Consider the following 19379-nt stretch of genomic DNA (forward strand, 5'->3'; position numbering starts at 1 on the left):
TCTTGCTTAATGTGTCCACAAAACAAAGATTCTAGATCAATGGCATTATTCACAATTAGCACACCAAATTTACTGCATACTGTCAAGCTCTGGTTAAAAGTTGCTGAATTCAGTTTCATTTTGACCCAACACATACTGGATACATTTGTAAATTAAACCAATGGCATAGCATTTCATGAGTAATTGGCTTTTAACTGGTTCTAAACCAAACTAGAACCAAAATAAATCACTTTCATGCAAGTACATACAACCTTTTGTCAAAGATAAGAACTCATCAAGAATTGTATGCAGGTTATTGGTCCAATATAGTTCTGATTAATTACAAGCCTGCTCACAAAAGGTTCTGTAATTATGATGCTTACCAACCTCCTTAAAATAATACCTTAAGCTCCATAAATTCCATAACCTTTACCATGGAATTATTGACTCACTCATTTAATTAAGACACAAGATTATCCATCACTGATTTACAGAACTGCATGGATTTACTTTGAAGTTCTAACAGTTGAATGACTGATTTAAAAACCTGAAGCATAAATACTTCAACAAAATACATTTCAGAAATTTTTCTTAGTTTTAGCCATTTGTCACAGAAAGAAACGTTCTAATTAGAATAAGGGACCTGTATTCACATACATGTATTCTTATAAAACAACACTGTAAAAAAATGTTAAGTCTATTCATGTGACAACATTCTTAATCTCTGTGAGAAAAATCCAAATCAATAAAATTAATCATTCTGTAATTGTCTCATCTCCAATTATCCAAAGTGATAAACACTTCTCCACCTTCCCCAACCAATCACATGGCAGCAACTATAAATACCAAACCGCCTGCCATAAAATTGCCCAGGATGGGATCAAACCACTAATTTAACTTATGGAGCTGCACGTCAGACACTGATGCAGTTCTTGAGACAATATAGCCAGAATATTGCAGGTAAGGAAGGCTTTCTTTATCATTTTTAGTGTTTTGTGCACATCCAGTATACTTTTTTCTTAACAACAAACTGGGTCAATGACTATAAATATGTTAATTTAGATGTGATACCTAAGAAAGGCATTAAAGCAAATTATTCCGTCATTCATATGGAATGGTTTTCACTCTTGTATTATTTATATCAAATTGTCAAATAAGTTATGCTTCAGATTCACTGCCATCAAAATTTCAAGTTTTAAGGTCTTGTTGGGTTTCATAGATATAATCTTTTTCTTTTGCTTCACAAGGACTTGTCCTAAATTTAGATTAAATGAATGCAATTTAATTGTTCCTTTTATCCATTTATTAAGTATTTTTCAAGGCAATTTTGAAAGCACTTTTGAAGGTGATATTCCCCATATTATATTTGAGAATCAATCAAAGGTCCTTAAAGGCAGCTTTCACTTTTGACAAGATGAAACTTGAAACTTTCTTCTGTGAAATCTTTCAAATCACGCAACTTTCCCATATAACATTACATTTATGTACAGATGCACAATACAACTGCAGTGCCTAAAAAATTATACAGAGAAATGAAAATAACATATTACTGGTAATAAAGGCCTGCAAATGAAAAGGGGCTGATTTAATGAAGTACAGTGCATACTTTATCTCTGATGGTGTGAACTTTCATTTATGATACACCCATCAATAAAATAATTGCCAAGTAACAAAGTGTATATATATGTTTCTGGTGTCTGTGAAATGTGTCTACTTTTATAAACATGTTTGGCACTGACTCACTTTGCTTGCCTGGTTGCCTGTTTGGATCTTGATATTCAAAGGCAAACATCAGCTCAAGTCTTGTGGGGAATGCATGGTGAAGAATGGCAGTTACAGTCTGAAAAGATATATTTGTAGAAGAAATATCCATTGCATTTCTCATGAAATTTGATAAAAATGGTCTACATACATTCTTAAATTTACTTAAGCATATATTTTGTAACAAAATACTGATTTGGGGTTTTCAAATGTTATTTGTGGTCAGTTATCTACAATCTTAAATGTATAAAAGATTGGCAAAACTCCAAAGACATTTTGGCAATCTTGTCACAACATTTGGAAGTGTTAAAAACTAAATATCAAATTACTGTTTAAAGTTTCACCTGTATTATATTCAAAATCAAGTAAATAGGTTATTCTGTCAATATAATGATGTGAAATATATGGTTAAAGACCTAAAATTTATGGCACTTCAACATTTCATCTGCATAAACATATCTGGCTGATTTCCACAGGGAAATATATAGGAGTGGATACATTTGATATCTTTTACAGGTCCATGTGCAAGGAGGTCAGGGGTGGGGGAGCAGTGGGTTCCAAAGGACCACCCATTGATTGGTAAAGTCCACTTTGAACAATAATAAGACTGAAGTTCTATGTCCATCTTAGGTTGGGTCAACTAAGGGGGTAAAAAGGTCCTCCTTTTCAGAAAAAGAACCTTCTTTGAAATTGTTGGCTATATTCCACATTGCCTATAGACAAAAGAACCTATATATACTTGATTTAATATTAAAAGTTCCTTGAAATTCAATTACTAGTGTTAGTCAACATTTTATGTTCATATCCAAGATGTTAAAATTTCAAGTAAGAAACAAAAATTGGGAATGAGACAAGTATCTCACATAAAATCAATGGCATAACCTACATAATCTTAACAAAATTATCCCAGCAAACAGAATTTAAATTTCACCTTTTTTCATTTTTTTAAATTCTGTAATTGGTGCATGAATTTGCAAGTTTTACTTGATATTCTATTAATATATTAAATGCTGGCAGATATGGGCAATTATTGCATGTCTCTAATAGGTTCACAGACCCAGTGAAAGATTTTTTGTTGTTTATACCAATTTGTCTTTCTCAACTGTATGCCTTGGAGGAGACTGCCAGTACACAATTTTTCCAATACCCAAAGAAAATCAATAAGATATCTTATAGTTAAAATGTGCATCCAAGCCACTTATAAAAAGCCTAATGGTTACTGCATTGTGTTTTGTGTCCATTTCAGAGAGGAAATTCTACATCTCTTAATGATTCTTGGTAAATAAATCACATTGAGCATTGAATGGGAGTTTCTAAGAAGATGACATTTTTACTGGAAACACAACCTAAAAGCTTTATGTTAAACTCCTGCTGATCTTTACACTACCTCATGCTGAAGTCAATTGCCTGTTTTACTATAAAAAGGCACTGTGGTCCCACAAGACCTGCTTGCTTCCTTTTTCTTTGAGTGGCAGTGCAATTTTCCAGTACAAATAGAATCTGTTTTTTTTTTAATCAAATCATATTCCATATTGTGTATAAAGTAAATGCTTTCCATTTAAGGACTCCCTAGGAGTATGCTCAATCCATGCGTATGACAAATAAGCTATGATACTGTAAAAACACAAAAGGGAGATTAATGCTGTGTCTGCATTACCATCACAAACATCACATTATGCTCAATTTATAGGTTGGCCAAGTACATCATGGCTTTATTTTTCCAAGTCATCGAAACACACACACACACACACGCGCGCGGGCGCGCGCCAAACGTTATTCTCTTGAACCAGTCACCAAACTATATAGTGACTAATATTCTTATTTTGTTAAATAAGGCATTTTCAAAACATAAAAAAAGCATTACAGAGTATAGCAGATGATAAGGACATAACAATTAACATCCTTCAATAGCACACAAGGAAGTAATACAAATTTCCTATTTGAAAATAATGGCATGCCAAAGCATTAAATATTGATTCATCTTAATGCAACAATACAATAAAACTTATTTCATCAACATCTCACATTCAGAGGTTATTTTGAATTAATTTATATAAAAGCTTAGGGGTCAAATTCTTGCTGCAAAGCAATCCAATTAAACTGGATTATGATTAGGTTTTGGATTATTTTCCTGGATGGCCCATGTTCACTTAACATTTTCCATTTAGTATTACCTAATCCTTTCCTGCATTTATTTTGAACTGAAATCATTGTCATCTCTTTCCACTGTGAGACTGTATGGGATCTAAATTTTTCATGTTTTGTGTAACTTATAGAGATAGAGGTACAGATGCAAATTATTGGCAATGTGAGAATAATTCTGATGGCAATTTGTATTTTTAAATTACTATAATTATATTTAGATTTGCCTCCTAAGGGAAAATCATCTTTGGAATAGGAAAACATTTGCAAAACATTTTTTCATCATTAGACAAAGCTGGCCATAACATGCAAATAACTGATTCTATTTCAAAAAAAAAAAAAAAAAAAAAAAAAATCATGAATTGATTAATGAGAAATTATCAATTCATGGAAAGAGCTTGGGCAGTAAAATGTGCAAGATGATCCAAACACGCTAAAATGATCTTGATCAATTTCAGATTTTTGTAAAAAATCACATTTAATGCTTTATTAGCTAAGATCGCATTCACAACGAGTTGAGCCATGGCTTTACAAATCCTGGAACTAAATATGGCGGACGTACATGAAAGAAAACCCGCCTAATCTTTTAATAGTCTCTCTGCCTCTCACACGCCTCCCCATGCATCGTCCCTGCGGGGGTACAGTCATTAAATCTCGACTCCATTGGGACGACACATGGGGAGGCGTGTGAGAGGCGGAGAGACTATTAAAAGATTAGGCATTTTTTCTTTCATGTACATCCGCCATATTTAGTTCCAGGATTTGTAAAGCCATGGCTCAACTCATTGTGAATGTGATCTAAGACTATAATGCAATGCAATGCAGAGCATCTCTTCATTACTCATCTTTCTACTTTTAGGAAATGTAAGGCTGCATAAAAGACTACACAAACAGATTAACAGTCACATTTGTCACTTGCAGAGAAACTAGGTGTTCAGAAACCAGGCCTCCAGGGACTGAAGCGAAATAAAAAGGGTTGTGATGAGCTACATGTGTATGCTACATGTCAACAAAAGCAATTGCATGACAGCTAATGAATTTATGAAGAATGTCTGATCAGGCAACAAGCAATATGAGCAGCAATGTCAACCGTTGACCATCACTACATTGTATTCTCATCATCAGAATGATGTCTTATCTAGAAAAGAATCTATCATATAATACAACAAACAACTTGAGCAGCTGTGATCTGCCAACAGAACTTGTAGGAGTCTCTGCCACAATGTTAATCCTAGCCACTGTTTTGGGGACATTATCAAATATATTCATTATTGGAGTCTTCATATGGGAGCGTAGTCTGCGTACTCCAGTTCATTCGCTAATGTTCACACTTGCTATTGTGGATTTTATTCATTGTGCTGTGCACACAACATCTTTACTGTTACGCATTCTTGGCTCCAGGTGGATAACGCCTGACATGCATACCTCAATATGCAAAGTAGCATTTACCTGTTCGACCTTTACCAACATGGAGAATGTTTTACTGATAGGGGCACTCTCCATAGCAAGATATACACAAGTGTCCAAGCACCACCAGATACATTTCAAGTCTGTTTTGTTGTACATAGCATTTACTGTGATTCTGGAAATCTGTTTTGTCACATACACAGTATTCTATCCAGTGCTTATGACGGGAGTGTGTACGTGTTCAGAGCAGGACAGAGATTATAGTCTTCACAACAACTGGGTGCCCATCATATTTCTTTGCATGTTCACAGTCTGTGGCATCATCATGTTGGTTTACTACCTAAAGCTCTTGCAATTAATCAAACTGCATCGCTCTGCTATTGCCTCTTTAATCATTCACACTAACAAACTGGACAGATCAGTGTTTCGATCAATGCGTCTATTAACAATTAATTTCATAATCACTTATCTACCACTGGCCATTCTGATTCCAATCTTAATATCAGGCCCTCTCTCACAGACAGTCTATGAGAACTGGGTTTTGTATGGTGGCTTTGCACTAAACTCGCTAGGCCATGCAGTTGATCCACTCATTTACGGCCTTTATTCCAGCCATTTCCGAAAAGCTTTCAAGAAATGTTGCCTGCCTCTATGGAGGAAGTGCACCATACTTGGAAAACATAACCAAGTTTCTACTATCAATATGGCAAGTTCAGTAGCAGATATTTCATTTCCTTTAGGCAATCAGGTTCAGAGCTAATCAAACTACACTTATACATTATTTTTGTTCTAATTACTCTTTGAGCTTAATTTATATGAGGAGATTTTACATTGAATCTCTTAATTCAGTTTACAAAAGAGGAATTATCTTAATTCCTGTTGACTGATAATAGTGATAATAATGATAATAGATAATAATATTGTAAAATGTCAGGCAGAGAATAATTAGATTATAACAACCATAAAATGTTGCATGTAGAGAGAATAATAATAATATCTGACATGAGCGAGAAGCATATGTCACTTGTACATGTACAATCTCCATACAGGTGATGCAGAAAAATGGTATTTTTCATACTGTGCAGTGAACTGAAATGATATTAGGTCACAAGATCAACAAATCTCGTTTATATGCAAGTTGCCTCGATGAAATATGATGTTCATCTTTCTAATTATAACAATGTTTTCAAGAAATTGATGTGTCCTTTATGCTGAATGACAGTGAATAACTATTCTGAGTAGATATAGATCCATGTAGAAGGATATCATTATTTCTGCAATGCTAGGAACTATATCTGTCAAATTCAGTGCACATGATGAATAGGACTATCAGAGTACTAAGATAATGTTTTTTCATGTTACTGTCAATGTGCTTCATAAAAAAATGTGTTAATCCTGTTGCTACGGTTACAATAGCATTTCCCATTAGTAATGACAAATGGGACATAAATCTCATAATAACATGACTGAAAAGTGACATTCTGTGATGATAAATTCACAGGATTTGAATATTAAAATAGAATACCTTTTAAATTACCACAAATATACAACTGCAGCTCTGTGAATTTTTATTTGTAAAATGTAGTTATATAACCAAGCACCTGTGCCTGGGTAGTGTGGAGACTCCTTGTCTTCACAGAATTTCATATAGGTAGGAAAAAAAAAACGCAAATTGATCACAAGTAATTTCCTGTACAAAATGCCAACATGACCACTTCATTTGAGAGAAGAAGCTGGCTGGCTGAAACTTGACACCGTTCAGAACCTTTCTTTAGACTGGTCATTTTCACAAAGAATTCATGACAGAAGCATCAAGACAATATGACTCAGCTTCAGCAAAGTGAAATAAAGGAGATTGTCTGTCTTTTCAAGTTAATAACACTTATAGCAATTTCACCTGTGGAATGCCCCCCTTATCTTATTTTCAGTTGCTTTAATTGGTGATTAGAAAGAAGAACAAAGGAAATTACAATAGAAAATCGAATAAGACCTGCAGAAAAAACCAGACACATTTTGTCACATAAAAACTTACTCTGCCACATCAGTCAAACTGATAGACATGTAATGCATGTAAACATGTATTCTAAACAATATGGTTAAAAAAAAACTTATCTTCAGCTTGCTATAAGTAAACAGCCACAAAAAGTGTTTAAAACAAATCAGTTTCATTTCAATTTTCAGTTTTAAGTGATCTCAGTTAATGACCCCCCTTCTTGCAAACTAGAGGATCAGAGAGGCGATACCGCCTCCGAATATTGTACCACCAGCTGGAGCAAGCGCATTCGTATAGACCCCCACATACACAAAATAAGGGACACAGCCACCAGTTTTGTGCTTGACAAGCTGTAAAAATGCAATCAACAAGAATTTTTAAACTATTGCAAAATATATATATATGGTACAATCAAATTTAAGTTCTTCGTAAGGTAGGTCAAGGGTCAATTTCAAGGTCACAGTAAATTGCCAGTATATGACTTCCTATTCAAGTTCAAGAGTAACTATGGACCTATCTCTGTCAAGTTTGAAGTTAAAAGAGAAAGAAATTAGCAGAGTTCAGTTCATGATAAAAAGTAGGTCAAAGGTCAATTTCAAGGTCACACTTAGATTGCCAGTATAGGACTTCCTATTCAAGTTCAATAGTAACTATGGACATATCTCTGTCAGTTTTGAAGATAAAAGGAAAGCAAATTTTGCAAAATTCAGTTCATGGTGAAAAGTAGGTCAAAGGTCAATTTCAAGGTCACATTTAGATTGCCAGTATATGACTTTCTATTCAAGTTCAATAGTAACTATGGACCTATCTCTGCCAGTTTTGGAGATAAAAGGAAAACAAAATTTGCAAAGTTCAGTTCATGGTGAAAAGTAGGTCAAAGGTCAATTTTAAGGTCACATTTAGATTGCCAGTATATGACTTCCTATTCAAGTTCAATAGTAACTATGGACCTATCTCTGCCAGTTTTGGAGATAAAAGGGAAGCAAAATTTGCAAAGTTCAGTTTATGGTGAAAAGTAGGTCAAAGGTCAATTTTAATGTCACATTTATATTGCCAGTATATGACTTCCTATTCAAGTTCAACAGTAACTATGGACCTATCTCTGCCAGTTTTGGAGATAAAAGGAAAGCAAAATTTGCAAAGTTCAATTCATGGTGAAAAGTAGGTCAAAGATTAATTTTAAGATCACATTATAATTGCCAGTATATGACTTCCTATTCAAGTTCAATAGTAACTATGGACCTATCTCTGCCAGTTTTGGAGATAAAAGGAAAGCAAAATTTGCAAAGTTCAGTTCATGGTGAAAATTAGGTCAAAGGTCAATTTTAAGGTCACATTTAGATTGCCAGTATATGACTTCCTATTCAAGTTCAATAGTAGCTATGGACCTATCTCTGCCTGTTTTGGAGATAAAAGGGAAGCAAAATTTGCAAAGTTCAGTTTATGGTGAAAAGTAGGTCAAAGGTCAATTTCAAGGTCACATTTAGATAGCCAGTATATGACTTTCTATTCAAGTTCAATAGTAACTACAGACCTATCTCTGCCAGTTTTGGAGATAAAAGGAAAGTAAAATTTGCAAAATTCAATTCATGGTGTAAAGTAGGTCAAAGGTCAATTTTAAGGTCTCATTTAGATTGCCAGTATATGACTTCCTATTCAACTTTAATAGTAACTATGGACCTATCTCTGCCAGTTTTGGAGATAAAAGGGAAGAAAAATTTGCAAAGTTCAGTTCATGGTGAAAAGTAGGTCAAAGGTCAATTTTAAGGTCACATATAGATTGCCAGTATATGACTTCCTATTCAAGTTCAATAGTAACTACGGACCTATCTCTGCCAGTTTTGGAGATAAAAGGGAAGCAAAATTTGCAAAGTTCAGTTCATGGTTATAAGTAGGTCAAAGGTCAATTTTAAGGTCACATTTAGATTGCCAGTATATGACTTCCTATTCAAGTTTAATAGTAACTATGGACCTATCTCTGCCAGTTTTGGAGATAAAAGGAAAGCAAAATTTGCAAAATTCAGTTCATGGTGAAAAGTAGGTCAAAGGTCAATTTTAAGGTCATATTTAGATTACCAGGATATGACTTTTTATTCAAGTTCAATAGTAACTATGGGCCTATCTCTGCCAGTTTTGGAGATAAAAGGGAAGAAAAATTTGCAAAGTTCAGTTCATGGTGAAAAGTAGGTCAAAGGTCAATTTTAAGGTCACATATAGATTGCCAGTATATGACTTCCTATTCAAGTTCAATAGTAACTACGGACCTATCTCTGCCAGTTTTGGAGATAAAAGGAAAGCAAAATTTGCAAAGTTCAATTCATGGTGAAAAGTAGGTCAAAGATTAATTTTAAGATCACATTATAATTGCCAGTATATGACATCCTATTCAAGTTCAATAGTAACTATGGACCTATCTCTGCCAGTTTTGGAGATAAAAGGGAGGCAAAATTTGCAAAGTTCAGATCATGGTGAAAAGTAGGTCAAAGGTCAATTTCAAGGTCACAGTAAGATTGCCAGTATATGACTTCCTATTCAACTTCAATAGTAACTATGGACCTATTTCTGCCAGTTTTGGAGATATAAGGGACTTAATGTTATAATTTTGGAGTTACCATAATGTGCCTTAAATTTCGTACAGAAAAAATTAATTAAAATAAAGAAAATGTCATTTTGATCAAAATTCTTGAAATAGGAGGTGCTCTGAAGTTTCAGAAGTTCAAATTTGATGAAATAATGTCATTTTTGAACACAAGTTGTCTGCTTTGCCAAGCCTTATGTTTTATTTTTCCAGAGTTCAAAATTTATTATCCATTACCATACTGTACATTTTGCTTTAACCACCAATATGTACTTTTTGATACAGCGTAACTCGAAAACCGTATGGAATACAAAAAAACCGAGACCACCTCCAGTGTTGGGCTTAACATGCTCTACAAAATGCAAAAAAGAATGGGTCTCTAGCATTAACGGTTCCCGAATTAGAGACAGTTTTCAGTTTCGGTATCTTATGGCCGCTACTCCCGTGAAAATGCACCGATTGACCCCAAATTCATGGAGATGAAAGTTGACCTGAAGGGTAACACTTTCCAATAATATTATTGGTTAAGTCTGTGTGGTCTCTGAATAACAGGGCAAAAAAAATTTTTTTCGTAAAAAATTTCATTTTTTTGAGAATTTTGGCCCATTTGACCTTGAAGTAAAGGTCAAAGGTCAAATCCAAGGGTATATTTGAAATCTACACATATGACTTTTGGAAAGCCGTCTATAGAAATTTTTCCCATAACTCCTTCCGTAGGGTAGATAATAAGCATTTAATTTTGCCATTTTTAGACAAGGGTGCATTGCAATGAGTGCCACACCCAGACCCCAATACCGACAAAGCCCAAATTTTACGTGGAACGAGTTGAGATTATAGGTGACCTAAATCCATGAGATGGGTATGGGGGCCCTTACCGTCTAGGAGGAGAAGCGGTAACGGTAGCCGTCCGGCGGAGCCGGTGGAGCCAATGGAGCCGGCGGAGCCGGCGGAACGATCCGGACGGGACCGAAACCATGTGTACCGCCAGCGCTAACGCTGGTGGTACAATAACAAATCTGTCAGCAGTTGTTGTATGTGCAAGCGTGCATACGTGTGTCTGAGTGTTAGAATTAAATGCAGCAACCAAAGTGTCTGATTTGATTCATTCAGTTGTATTTTTAAACTATTTAAAGAATGGAAATTAAACCACATACTGGACAATAAAATAAAGATACAGGTATTGTGTTTTCTATCCCACAGACTTCCTCAGGAAAATGAACTAATTGCCACTGCTGTCATATAAAGAACCACAAAAAATGTTAACATATCCTGCATAATTGGAAGGACAGTCTACCACGTCTGTCCAGGGACTGGTTTGAGCTTGTCCATCCTTTTAAATTAAGACATTTTTGTTGACCCTTCATGTCAAAGAAGTGGCCAAATAAGACAGAGCCAAATAAAATATGGGACTTAATGCTATTTGGATCCTAGTGTCTAGTATGAGATTTAATATACTTTACATTTTAAACATTTCATAGTGTTATAAATAATTAATACTGCTGCCAGACATTTTTCACCATTTACTCAAAAGGTAACACTAAAATGCGTTAGTTGTGCATAAGCCTTGCATTGTGTCTGATATGTTGAAACTTTCACAAAAACAATGATAGTCAACACTGTTGAGAGAGAGAGAGAGAGAGAGAGAGAGAGAGAGAGTTACATGTGGTTAGTTTACTAACCGATTTGGCTTCATCTTTGGGTGAAAATTTGAAACTGAAGGTGTGGATACTCAAGTCCTGAAAAGGTAATCAATGAAATAAACACAAATTGCCCTAGCTTTATCTACAAAACTATCCAAAGTTTCAAAGTCACACATGTGTAGAAGGGTGTGTACTTAAAAATGCAAATACATAGCTTGATAACTTTGTGAAACAATTATCTCAGTTATCTAGGATAATCTTTGATAAAAATAAAACTTAAAAATGCAAACAAAATGTTATCAGAGCTTGTTATATGAATGTCTCATCTGATTCATTTCATTGCCTAAAAGGGCCAAGGATTCACTGGTATGATTAAAAATTTCAATAGGACTTTACATTTTACCCTAATGCAATAATATTAGTAATAGCAACACTGATTTTCTCAAACTTTTTTTTTTTAGAATCAGTTACATTCCCAAAAAAATTAATCAAAACAAATGCTCTTTTAGAAACTTATAGAAAAAAATCTAATGGACATGTCGGACCACCAAATTTACACATTCTGAAAATCTACTGGTCCAAACAAAATTTTACCATAGTACCAGTGTCAGGCCTACCCAACTACCAGATGCAGCATGAAAGGATCCTGAATTCACTGTACGTAGATTGGATCACGCTACTGGTTTTCAAGGTGTGTATCAGTACGCGCTTTTAAGTATCAGACGCAACACCCTCTTGCCTGGTACGCGTGCCGCATCTGATACTTCGAAGTGCATACTGATAAACACCTTGAAAACCAGTAGCGTGATCCGACCTACAGTGAATTCTGGATCCTTCTGTACTGTGTCTTGGAGTTGGGTAAGCTTGAGTGTCTAATGTTGCAGACTGCATTAAGGACATCATGTTCTTAAGTCCCAAATAAATTTGACTGAAATCTTACAAAAGCAAAACAAAACTTCTTCAAAGATGCATGGTGAGACAACTAGAATTTAGTATCATGGTGGAGTTATTGATAGTTCTCACACTACCAAGTTGATAGCTATTTCAAATACTAGGTCTTATCTGATTACAACCCTTTACCTTCCTGTCTATCTTACCTTGCACCTGATCTCCAGTGTCTTCACCTTCCCAGTCAGGTTGCCTCCAGGAGTAAACTTCTTCCGCTTTCCAGTTGACACTAAAATGGAAGTTTTGAAGAATAGTAACAAATGAGTGCAACAAATGGTTTTATTATGGTGTGGATGGAGGTGTATGCATGCATATTTGGAGTACATATATGTCAGTATGTCTTTGTGACAAAATTAAAATTAATAGTGATCATATATGTACTTTATATTTTAAAAATATTTTCAGTAATGATATTGTGAACAATCCTTTTCAAGTAATCTAAATTGTAGCAGTCATGAGTACTAGTAAGAGTATCACTGGACATTCAAACACTGCCACATAGCTTTTTTAAAGCATCTTGCGTTCAACATTAAGTAGACAATAAAAATAACATTATTTTTGAAACATAGGTTCACTGTAGGTCTACATATTATCTGGAACTGTGACATATTTTTATAAACATAAATAGTTACAAGAGGGTAAAACAGATATTTGTGTTAATGTAATTTCTCATTCAGACATAAAGCTACATATCAAAGACATCAAAACTGAAGTCATAAAATTGCTCTTAAATAAGCACAAAGTTGAAACTAAAAGAACTGTAAACTTCGAAAGGCAATAACTTAAAACAATTCTACGTATAATTCCCTCCACAAGATCCTACCTAGATGTTTAAAGTTAGCCTTCCTGCTCCGTTTTTTAGCTTTGAAAGGTCGAAATTTCTCATTAGGAGTATTGGTTCTGCTACAGTCAACATGCCACTGAGAGGCATTGCCAGGATCTAGACCAACTTTACCACAGAAAAAACATTTCAGTGCAATTGACAACTTAACAGCATGCAAAGGTCGCTAAGCAAGGGACTTGGAATAAAGTGGAGGTAAACTGGGATTCGTGGGTTATAAAAGTTGTTTTATACCTATTATGTACATACACTTTTGATTTTCTGTGGTTGAAATCTGAGTGCCCCCCCCCTCCCCCCAAGGAAAAAAAAGGAGCTTTCAAAATTGACAAATTGACAAGCTTATTCACTGGACAAGATTCATTATTTAGCAAGGCATTGTTCAGGTTTCTGTTTTAACACACTGATTGGTTTCTAATACATCTGTCTTTACACTATAATATGAATTAAAAGATTCAGCTGTGGGTGCATTATCATCATCATCATCATCATCGTCATCATCATCATCATCATTATTATTACTATTGCATACCAAAAATGTTTTTCCAACCATGTAAATAAAAAGGGGAAACTATCAAAGCGGTACAAAAACCATAAAGTGGCCAACATAGATAAATCATGGAAATATACAGAATCTGCATTAACTTAGCAGTAGATTACACAGCAGTTCATAGTGCACTGCCCCATAAGTAAAAAAAAATAGAAACAAGTGCAATATTCATCACATTGTTACCACTAATAAAACTATGACTCAAAATATTGAGCCCTAGATTAAAACTAGATGGCACTGCTGTCTTTTAATCTCATTCCAATAATAAAACTGATACTAAAATTTCATGAATGGCAGATTCAACTCTGAAACAGAAAGAGCTTGACATACATGTTGCACCACATGCAAAGATGTCCATAAAACATACAAAAGTACTGAATAGATGTTATGCATTACCAATACAAAGGTTAGTTGAATTTGAAAATACAAATAATAAATATTTCATGAAGAACTCAATGCAATTAATAATTTCATTATCATGGGTTTGAGGATTGAGGAGTGATGGGTGAGGGAATAGGAAGCTAAAAACAAAATGATAATAATAATAATATAACATGCCTTGAAATATGGCTAATATAAACTTGCAGGTTTAGCAGTGAGAGATGCATGTTCTTGTACCATACCAAGCAGCAACCTACCTATCTTTGGAACAAATGTTTCTGTAGGCAGCTTTGGATATGAGGCTGCATATATAATGAAAGGAATGAAGGACTGAGATGACAGGGAACATTTACTCATAACAGGGAAATATTGGTTTATTTATCAAACTTTCACATTGCAAAATCAATTTGATTCACAGATTTCATAAAAGAGGAATGGACGGATGAAAATATGTAGCACTTCAGATAAACATTTTATGTGGGTTTTAATGAAGCAAATGAAAGCAACATTTCAATGGACTTAAATACCATTAAAGAATAACCTACATTATTTCATAAGATACAAAAGATAACTATATTAGCTTCTAAAAAAGTGAGTTAAAAATTTATTTTAGTACTAAAAAGCGAAATACTAAATTCTAACATTTACTGCAAAAATATTTGACAATCCAGTGTTGTAACAAAAACCACATGCATATGAGCAACAGAAACTATGGTTTACTATGTTTGCAAAACACAGTTACTTAATACACAGGCTATGGTATATACTTGAAATAGGCACTGGCCCCAGGCCATTAATTTATTTGCTAGATAAGTCATACCCAAAGCCTTATGCCCTTTAGGTAAGTAACATTTAGCCTAAGTGTGACAACTGTCAGCAACTGAAGGCCACCATAACTTGAGTCAAATTTAGTTTGAATTTTTTGTTATTATCATTTTTTTTTCATTTTGCAGAACAAGGCATAGTGTTTTTCTTTCTTTATACTAAGAACAAAAGGCAAAGACAATATCTTTACAATAAAAAGAATGTCACCTGTCATTGTAACTTTATCCTTAATTTTTATCTTTGTGTGTCACTTTATGACTCTTTAATATTTGTACTTAGTACTTACCTTGGTAGATGTCATCTATATTACATAGGGCAATATCATTTTCTCCTAGTAACAAGTTCCTCTGATTGTTGTGTTCCTAAAAACAAAAAGGTTATAAACAATGCTTAGAATGTAAGTTTTGTGTTTTTTATGTAAATTAATGTTTGACACAACAGCTCATCTTACACTGAAGCATACAAAGATGACCTTTTATTAACTTTTTAAATAATAATTTTAAGAAAACAAGATGTCTGATGTTCATTTAAAAGTGAAAATGCCCCCCCCAAAAAAAGCCTGATCTTAATATATGTCACAAAATAAAAGTCCTTTTTACAATCTTGACTGAAATCATAGGGTTCCATCAGATATATGATGGTTACTACAGTTACTGTACATGTGTTTGACAAGGCTTTAAGCTAGTTCACATTTAAATGGTTCATTACCCCATCATATGATGATCTGTCTGCTGTCACAAAGCTCACTTTGAAGTTGGTGCAAAACAATGACCCTGAGATGCCTTGCTTCTGCTCGCTGTAGGCACTAAACTTTAACACATTCTGAGCATGGCCAACAATCAATTCTCCTAAAACGTATATGATCTTTTTGCTAAACACAAAACTCATGACATAAACATATACTGAGTAACATTTAATAATCTAGTCTTTTTGTACTTTTTGTCATTTTGCTTTTCTCTCTTAAATTCTATTAAAATTTTTCATGCGTCAAGATGAAAAATTTGAAACAACTGTATCTTATCTTACCTCTCTTACTTAAATTGAAGAAAGAGAAGCAACAAAAAGATTTACATCATAGCTTGTTCACACCTAAGGCCCAATGAAACTCATTCTACATAGATCAATCCAACCCTGCAGGGTCACTCGCTGAATGCAATTAGATTAACACACCTCTTCTTGTTTCTAACATAGTCATATAATCACCAGCTTTCTGTATTCTACTCAATGCCAGGAGGAGAAAGGATAGTCTGTTAATCTGAGATGAAACATTGTTTATCATTTATGCTTTTATAGCAATCCTGTGCTGCTGACTTTTCTTAACTGTTTTAACTTTTACATTTGGCAATTATGTTAAGCACTCTTGCCACAATGATTAAAACATAATTACCTGGTAACAGCTGGGGTTCTAATGTTGCTTGAAATACAGCCACAGCATTTTTGTCAATTTCACTCTGCAAAAAATATTGGGAAATTACAAGAACTCTAGTAATTCAATAACTAATTACTTATAACTAAAAACTTCCAACTATTCCCTTAGACCCCCTAAATTATTATTATCTTCTAAATTTCTAAATGTTATTTATTATTTTTATTATTATTATTATTGTTGTTGTTGTTGTTGTTATTTAATATTAATAAGTGATGTAAGTGATAAGTAAGTAATGAACATAACCTCATGAATCCTAAAGATACTTGTATCAGATGGGGAATGAAAAGTCTGTGGTAAGGTATACAATGAAAGGGCAACAGTTGAAAGGGCAGCAGACCAAAAGTCAGTAAACAATGGGGATAATCCAACATAACACAAAGGTCTGAGAACTTGTAAATATGCAAGGTTTTACAGGATTTGGAGAATAGTTAGATATAATGGCAGACTAACAAGTGTGGTACAGCACTAAAAAGCAGAAAGAATTTATCCAGTGATATTTTTCTGGTTATTTTCTCTTAAGTTCTGAAGAATTAATCAATTGCACAACAGTCTGAATTTATCATGTTCTGACTCAGAAATGAGTGTCACTATAGTATTAATTGTTTTCTAAGTCGACACCCCCAGCAAACAGCATTTTACATTCACTGCTGCAAAGTTAATACTACCTCAAAGATTCTTACACAATTCCTAGTCTCTTTTGACACCAGGCAGTGCCGACACCCTCATTTTTAGCAATATTGGATGATACTCATAGAGACAACAATTAAATATTGAACCAACAAGAGAAAATTATAAATGGGACACAAAATGTGAAATTAACAAATCATGAATGAAGTACGTTACACCCATTGGTATTGAACCAAATTAAGGAAGTTACTGAGTATGTACAGTACAGTGTAGCAAGGTCTTTGAGGCCATTCATTCTAGGATAGAGCAATCACCTCTCGAAGCCTTCCTGCAAATGCAGGATAGAGAGAAAGGAGCTGACTGAACCTACAAGGTATACACTATTTTAACACTAGTAACCTCCTTCCCTGAATAAGGTAACTTGAGAGTCTAGAGAGATAACCCTTTATATGGATGAACGCTAATTCTAGTTTCAACTTCTGACTAAAGGAACTGTTGAAGCAACGATACTTGATTTATATTATATTTTGGACTTAGAACTTTTATTTGTAACCTGGACCAACTGACTGGCTGACTGGAGATGGTGACAAAACTGTTGAAACGGGGCGGAAACCACCTGCCCTCTGCAACTGGGTCATAGTCTGCCAGAGTGCAAGAAGCGGTTTTATACCAATTATGATGAATTTACAAACCTGTGTCTGTTCCTCCTGCCCAAATATGTCAACGTGTATCTTAAACCCCTTCGACATGTTTGATAAGCCTTCTGTTTTCACTTTAAGTTTTGCTTAAATTCAGTCAGGTATTTCCATTTTGAAAAGTATAAAAGGAGTCATCGATACGAAAGCCGTATAAAGTGAAGCAAGAAAAGACACTACCTATGCTGTGCCCCAGTACCAGTACTGGCACTAAGTGAAAGTCTAGTGATATGACAGAAGGGTCTTTAGTCTAAAAGTATAGTCAAGAGGAATTTGAACTGTAGGAAGAATCTTTAAAAATGTTGACTCTCTCCATATTTTATTTGTGTATGAAAGTGGGTAAAGTAGGGAGGCTTCATTCAAAACTACTGCAAATTTATAGATAATACTAAAATGAAAATTATAATATAAATTAAAGTGATAATAATTAGACAAGGACCCATTTTGGACAAGAAATGACACTTTTTCTGGTCTTGGTCATAAGACGATTACTATAGGAATGTCAATGATAATTAAGACAAAGAGTGAAGGGACTGCTGTAATAATATCTTCTTAAACCTACCTGTAATTTAAATTAACAGGTACAGATTTTAAAATCAAGAACCACTTTTTTCATCATTCTTTCTGTAATAGAATTCAAATAACTTAAAACTTATAATGTGTAATTAATTTTTTCTGTAAAATATGAAGAGCCTATAATCCACATTTTTGGGAGCAAAATTGCACTGTATTGTAAGGTCTTTTAATTCACTGCACATATCAAAATCATTACATTAACATAAATGAAGGTAGCAAACAGCATACAGGGGTTGCTTGGTTTTCTTAAAGTTATGCTAAACATAAAAACAATTGATACTGGGGATAGTGGTTTTGTATCATTCTAATACTTTTAGCTTGAAAGTTTTCAGTTTATTTGATGTTTAATGGTGCTTTAAGTACTTTAAAAATAACTTGTGCATCTTGATATTTTCTTAGGTTCGGTCTCTTACTTCAAATATCTACTTTGCTCCTTACTCAGCTATGTTCAGCAGATTCTTTGTACTGTCTTCAATACAATGGTAATTTTACTGTAGAAATGTCATTAGCTACGTAAGTCAAATGTCAAGGCAATAATCTGTGCCAAGTGACAACACAATGCCAGCTCAGTGTCTTGAACACCTTTATCCACTCAAATGCTATCTTTGCAGTGTCATCCACAAATGTTTTTATCAAAAAGTGTCAGTGTTATTTAACAAGCCAACAGGTTGACACACTGTTAGCTACCTTATTCAAGGAATTTATATCATCTGTCATGGAGGTTACATTTTTGCCTTTGTTGATTTGTTAGTTAACAGCCAAACTCGAGTTCATGAACTAATTTTGATAAAGAATTTCCAGAAAGGTCAGAAATGGGCTCACTAGAAAGTTATCAAATTTCAGTGGTGATTCATTATGAAATTAATAACAGTGAGAATTGAGGCCCCTTGATGGAGGTTTGTGCATTTTGTACTTTTCTAGTTTTTACTGAGATGCATATTAACATGTTACAAGTCCCGTCATAAATTTTTGGAATCCACCATCACGAGGCAAATGAAAATAAAGTAAAA

General features: G+C 34.2%; 1 protein-coding gene across 5 annotated transcripts in view; it reads right to left on the bottom strand.

Annotated features, from left to right (window-relative positions):
- Positions 1 to 19225, bottom strand: part of LOC106160294 (myotubularin-related protein 10-A) — a 28028-nt gene extending 8803 nt beyond the window's left edge. The window contains exons 1-9 of one of the 5 annotated variants that reach the window (XM_087000506.1): positions 17791 to 19225; positions 16430 to 16493; positions 15751 to 15890; positions 15329 to 15404; positions 14475 to 14519; positions 13272 to 13397; positions 12598 to 12677; positions 11540 to 11596; positions 1723 to 1819 (exon numbers count right to left, since the gene is read on the bottom strand). In XM_087000506.1, the coding sequence (XP_086856632.1) occupies positions 1723 to 1819; positions 11540 to 11596; positions 12598 to 12677; positions 13272 to 13397; positions 14475 to 14519; positions 15329 to 15404; positions 15751 to 15890; positions 16430 to 16493; positions 17791 to 17847 (742 nt within the window). In that variant the 5' untranslated portion in view covers positions 17848 to 19225. Of the gene's footprint in view, positions 1 to 1722; positions 1820 to 11539; positions 11597 to 12597; positions 12678 to 13271; positions 13398 to 14474; positions 14520 to 15328; positions 15405 to 15750; positions 15891 to 16429; positions 16494 to 17651; positions 17675 to 17790 lie in introns of those variants that run through there. The other 4 variants (XM_087000507.1, XM_087000509.1, XM_013536881.2 and 1 more) reach the window with 4 other exon arrangements.
- Between the last annotated feature and the right edge of the window lie 154 nt (positions 19226 to 19379).

Source organism: Lingula anatina, chromosome 1 (assembly GCF_051362555.1).
Source record: "Lingula anatina isolate TDL-2025a chromosome 1, LinAna3.0, whole genome shotgun sequence".
Lineage (NCBI taxonomy): Eukaryota > Metazoa > Brachiopoda > Lingulata > Lingulida > Lingulidae > Lingula > Lingula anatina.